The 6,235-nt window shown below is 36.2% G+C and overlaps 1 protein-coding gene across 1 annotated transcript in view; it reads left to right on the top strand.

The window, feature by feature from the left end:
* Window positions 1-647: 647 nt before the first annotated feature.
* The window catches only part of LOC108906501 (arp2/3 complex-activating protein rickA), a 12,065-nt gene continuing 6,477 nt past the window's right edge, over window positions 648-6,235 (top strand). Inside the window, exon 1 of the mRNA XM_018709781.1 lies at window positions 648-2,223. Within this exon, the coding sequence (XP_018565297.1) occupies window positions 788-2,223 (1,436 nt within the window). The 5' untranslated portion in view covers window positions 648-787. The remainder of the gene's footprint in view (window positions 2,224-6,235) is intronic.

Below are 6,235 nucleotides of genomic sequence, written 5' to 3'. Positions count from 1 at the left end.
CAGGAAGGTTTTGACAATATTGATACGCGTTGTGTGAGACAGGCCTCAAATTCTGTTTCAAACACGAACAATTTGATCACACTGTTTTATTAACACTGCAGAAAACTGAAACTTTGTTATTTAAAAAATTTCTGTAAAATAAATAGCAACGGATCTGAAAGAATTGTCCGAATTCAGATTTTTCCAAATATTTAGTCAGCCATGACGTTTTTTTTAAATAAAAGTAACATTTAATAAGGATCATAAAACTGCACATCTTTCTTCATTTAAGCTTTTTTGTATCTCTAAAAAAAACTCACCCTGTATAGTACCGAGTACATGATACAGTAGTAGTACATTAATAAAATGACAATAATTTAATGCTATTTGCATTATACTAATCAGTGCGGTCATTAACACACTATTTCGTTTTTCGAAGTCGGTTTCTCAAGAAAAAAAAACGCAAAATAAATATTCCACCGCCTCCGTATCTTCACAGACCTCGAACCCGATAACTCGGAAAACGTAAAAAAAAAACATAAAAATCCTTAGCACTGAAGTGCAACTGCAGTGATAAGCGTCAGATACATTTCCTTCGCCCCCTCCACTGCGCGATGATATCATCTATTAAATTCCAGACTTGGTAAGCCAGTTCCACTCGTAAACGGACAAAAGTTCGCAAGGCGCGCTGGCGAGCAGACCGGAGACCGAGTCAACTCACCTAGTGACCAAGTTCACGGAGAAACAAACGAGTTTCGATTTCGATCCGCCGCATCGCGTGTGCCTTGACCGGCAGCGAGTTTGAAAAATGTCCGTTGCAACCGTCGCCGATTCCAAGACCGGCAAGAAGCCTCACTATAAGGACTATGTCAGTTTCCTGGAGAATTACAAGAACGGCAAAAAGGAGGACCAGAACAGTGTGATAACAAGCGACAGTGGTGTGAGTTTTTCTTTGAATAATTCGTCCAATAACTCGTCTTCTAGTGTATACTCGGATTTAACGGACCCTCCCAAGACCAGCTTCAAGGAATATCTCCAGAGTTACAACAACAAGAAGTATAGTCCGGTGCAACCCCCAGTTAAAGTCAAGAAACAGCCAGAACAGCAAGAGGCTGAAACAAAGACAGTGAAAACGGAAGTGTTCATTGAAATCAACGGCCCACCGTGTACGGTAACAAAAGTGGTAGACGTGAGCAACGCCCAAAACGTCAGTAATGTTAGTAAAGTATCGAAAATATTCGAAAAGAACGTAGATCAGCACGAAAACGTCGTCACGAAAGCAATTCCCCCTAGTGGTAAAGTAAACACTTTCAATTTCGGGCAAAAAGATACTGACATTAAACAGGAACAAAGGAAAATTTCAATTGGTGAGATATCAAAGAAGTTTGAAGGTAATCACCACAAAGTCACACTGAAAAAATCTCACAGCATTTCGGAAAAATCCAGGGTGTTCGAGGATTCCAATAACCTTCCCAACAACCACTCGGAACCAAAAGAAAACTCATCATCAAAAACAAATGGTTGCGTATCTCCAAAACCGCCAATAAATAACGCAAAACCAGCATTAGCACCAAAACTAACACCAGAAGATTCCTCACCAAACACGAATGGTTCCGTATCACCAAAACTTTCGGTAAACATAAAACCTGTGGTGGTACCAAAAGCAATCACGGAAGCCTTACTATTCCAACAAAAAGAAGACACATCCACAGCAAAAACGAATAGTGCACCACCAGCGTGCAACATAAAACCAGTGATGGCACCAAAACCAGCCACCGAACCAGTCCATATTGAAAAATCGTTGAATACTCCTCCACCACCACCTTTCCCTCAACCGATCTTCCAGGAACAACCAGTTACCTGTGCACCACCTGCATGTCCTCCACCACCACCCCCGGTGCCACCAACCCTACAAAACGGTCCTTCCGCTGTGCCTCCACCCCCTCCACCGCCCCCTGCGAACTTCTCCGTGAAAAAAGTCCAGAACTCCTCTCCAAAACCCGCGGTTCCTATCCAGAAAGTTGCCATCAACGGCGTTGCTATTGCACCAAAGAAAAACGACGTGGTAGATGGCGCACATCCCGTCATAGACAAGAACGACCCCAGGGTGAAGAGGTTGGTGTACGGGGCCTTAAGGGAGATGTACGGGGCGTATCATGACAAGGCCAACGACTACATCGCCACTTTGCCGAGGAATAGGGTGAAGAAGAACAACGGGTTGGACAGCATCATCAATAGCATTGCGTAAGTATATTTTGTTTAAAATCTATATAGGTAATGTTATTCGTTGAATGCTACTCCATCGTGTACAAGGCTGATGGCCTCACCCGTGCACCAAATAATCGAATTGTAACGTAACAGATATGTCAGATGATTACAAAATAACTTTTATTAACGTGGTAGCAATGATTAATATGCCGTGCGGGGTATGCCACAATATTTTACGTCAATTTTATGTTGTGATATGACAATTAAAATATGTACCTACCTGAAACAAGGTTGTCGATAATATTTGCCGTCCTTAAAATTAGTAAACTCACAAACAACAATGTAAGGTTATCCGTAAGTGTTTGTTTTGTGTTATTTTGAAACTACCCGACCATATGCGACACGTTTCAGCCATACATCATAAAGAAAATAATTCAGTTTGTTGACTTTTCGTCTCCAACAATTTATCGGTGACATTTTATTAATAATAAACAATATTTTTACGCCTACAGTACAATGTGTTACACCGCGTGGAATATTTGTTTTTGTTTCTGCTGTAACAGAGAGATATACGACTGGAGGTAACACGAAAACCGTAAATTAAAGAAAGTTATATTTAAATAAGAATGAGGTGCGGTAGACATAAACACTAAGAAGCATTGTAGACGATTTCGGAAGAGGAATATCAAGTTATTAACAGACATGCAACGATCGGAGCCAAGACCGATCTCTTGATTATTTTAAAGAGGAAATTCCACGACCTCTTTTCTTTGATTGCTGCGTGATGTAATAAATATTTGAATTACGCGGTCACTCGCAGGCAGATACGGGGTCAAGAGATATGTCTTAGATACCGCTGGTGAAAAATAGCTGGATTATTTTTTTAAGAATAGCCGCGCCCAGAACACGGAAACTTACCTACTTACTTTTAATAACGTTTAAAAAAACTTTCTACGCTTCTACTTGAGTCAATAGGACGCGAAGAAAGGAAGATGTACGGTGATGTCACTGTTGACTTTAGACATAGAAAGCGGCGAAATAAAAAATCGCCATTGCTTGATATAGGTACCACATTTTCTTCTTTTCAAAAATATCTAAAGAAATCAACACAAAATTGAAAATCGAATTGTAATTTAAACACCCTGCACATATTTTATCTAGATCTAAGATAAACAGTGAAATAATAACTGATAGGCATTTTACGTGTACTATTGCTGTGATTTATTGTTTTTTTTTTTACTGGGAGGCATATTTTAATAACACAGGACCACAAAAAAAATGAGTGGAAGGTTCCTTGAACCAGACCAAATGGTTTTTTGGGTCGCTGAAACCGAATCCGAAACCTGTTTTGCCCCATCACTTCAGCGTTTTTTTCTAACCTCAAAATTCAGCTTGAAACTATGAAATCCAACAATATCAACCTTTAACCCATATAACCCTATACTTTAATTACTCAATAACCTTGAGATCGATAACCTATAACTCTAAAACCCATAACCTGAAAATCTATAACCTCAAAACTCATAAATCTCAAATCCCATTAAACTGCAAACACAAAATGAGCAAAAATAAAAACAAAAACTTACAAGCTAAACTCAAATTTCAATCTCGGAGAGTTTTAACTTGATAATTCTACACCTACATCACTTCATAACCTTATAATTATGAGGTTATGACGTGATAGAGGTGTATAGTGTATGAGATTTATGAGTTTTGAGGTTATAGATTTTCAGGTTATGGGTTTTAGAGATGTAGGTTATCGATCTCAAGGTTATTGAATTATGAAAGTATAGGGTTATATGGTTTAAGGGTTGATATTGTTGGGTTTCATAGTTTTAAGCTGTTTTTTGAGGTTAGAAAAAGACACTGACGTGATGGGGCAAAACAGGTTTCGGATTCGGTTTCAGCGACCCAAAAAACATATAATCCACTTGGTGTGGTTCAAGGAACCCTCCACTCATTTTTTTGTGGTCCTGTGAATCAATTGATATGACATAAAAAGAAATAGCAACAAAACACTGACTTAATGTAGAGCATACATTGGCATGTGTAAACTGTTTAAACTTTCGATTTATTTGTCACTTTCTTTAGTTATATCCGTGATATTCATGTTATCCATATGTGATACATTTTCATTGCTTGAAACTTGAAACTCAAAAATTAGGAAAAAATGCAAAATTAAGAATAGTTTTTAGTTACTTCGTGGATTCTTTTATAATACAATTCAAAAACTAAAAAAAAAATATATAAATATACAGGCTGTCTTACGATGACCTCCCATTAGAATATTTCAGACACTACTTTGATTTAAATTTTGAAAATTTGATACCTGGGATTTTCGGAGATTCTATCTTTAAATAAAATAATGCCATTATTGCAGCAATTCCGGTTATACCGGTGACATACGTCTACTTGCTTATTTTAAATAGAACACCCTGTATATTTAATCAAAATCTATTGTAGAATTTTACTCTCTATTTGTCACCTATACTATTTTTTAAGAAACAAGTAGAATATAAAGAAACATTCATGAGATAATTACGAGTATATTTAGCAGACCTAAATACATTTTTTACACAGAATAAGGTCTGATTTTAAAAATTCTATACAGGGTATTCTACAAGTCCTATGACAAACTTTGACACAACATGAACATACGCCCAATTTGTTTTAGTTTAGATGTTACAAGCATTTTAAAAAATTTAATTTCATATTTCTATCAAAATAGCCTGATAAATAAACATTGTGGTTGCTATAACAATAATTATTATTTGTGTTTAAAGTTTAAACATTAGTTAACCTTTATTAACCAAATTAACAAATCTTAAGACTATAAAAATCGTTCGAAATGTCCACCCTCGGCTCTAATGCAAGCCTCACCTCGACAAACTAAAGATTCCGTCACTCGACGGATGAGATTTGGATCATTTCTTATCCGGTCAGCTACATCCTGAATTCTTTAAAGTAACTGCGGACGGGTAGTGATTTCAATATGGTAGACAAGCTTCTTCATATGTCCCCATGAATAAAAGTCCAAAGGATTTAGATCTGGGCTACGCGGTGGCCATGCTATTGTTGACGTATTCATTTATTCGGGAAATGATCATTTAACCAAGCAGTTACTTGTGTCCCTCTACGTGGTGGTGCACCATTGCATTACATATTGAACTATATTAAGCCTTACGTCATCAATGAAATCAAAGAGGTTGTTTTTGTTTTCCAAGAAAGTTCTATACAGTATTTAAATGATCATTTAAATAAAACGTACAGGCAGTAAATTATTGTTGAAAATGCCGCCCCAAACGTTGACACTGAAACGTTGCTGAAATGTTTTGATCTAATTGCATGCGGATTTTGTAAGGCCAAGGTATGTATGTATTGGAACACCCATATACAAAGACAATATCTGTTTACTCTTCAGTTGTAAATACATAAATGCATTTTTAAGTGTCAAAAGAATAAACAAAGTAACACAAATAATAATAATTATTGTTATAGCAACCATCATTTTTATTTATCAGGCTACCTTGATTGAAATGTTTATAATTTCTAAACAAAAACGGATCAGACCTATGTTCATATAAGAAAAAGTATTTGAAATTAGCCCAGCTATCATTTGTCAAAGTTTGTCATAGAGCTTGTAGAACACTACTATACTGCTGAAAAACTATAATTTTAAAAAGTAAAATAAATTAAATTAACAGTTAGCTATATTTTGACCTATACTCGTAAATACCTATACACCAGGAAAATTAGCGAAAATAAAAGATAAACTCGAAAAAAGTCCTATCCGCTATATTATTGTAAAATTGTCTAAAGGAACATAATACAAGACATCTCTCGTCTCGTGAGTCAAAAACTTTTATTAGCTAACTTTTCTATTTAAACAAATAAGTGAGGAAAACAGTTTTTTCACTTTGCGGGGAAAACCATCAATTTTAGCGAAAAGTGACTCTCAGACAGCTTATAGGGAGTAAAATTATCTACAAAATGAGACTGGTTAAGTTAAAGTCGGTTAATAAACAAAAAAGTTATTGCAAAAAAACAA

The sequence above is a fragment of the Anoplophora glabripennis genome, unplaced genomic scaffold, assembly GCF_000390285.2.
Source record: "Anoplophora glabripennis isolate ALB-LARVAE unplaced genomic scaffold, Agla_2.0 scaffold250, whole genome shotgun sequence".
In the NCBI taxonomy this organism is placed as follows: domain Eukaryota; kingdom Metazoa; phylum Arthropoda; class Insecta; order Coleoptera; family Cerambycidae; genus Anoplophora; species Anoplophora glabripennis.
This window is presented reverse-complemented; position numbering and strand designations above follow the sequence as displayed.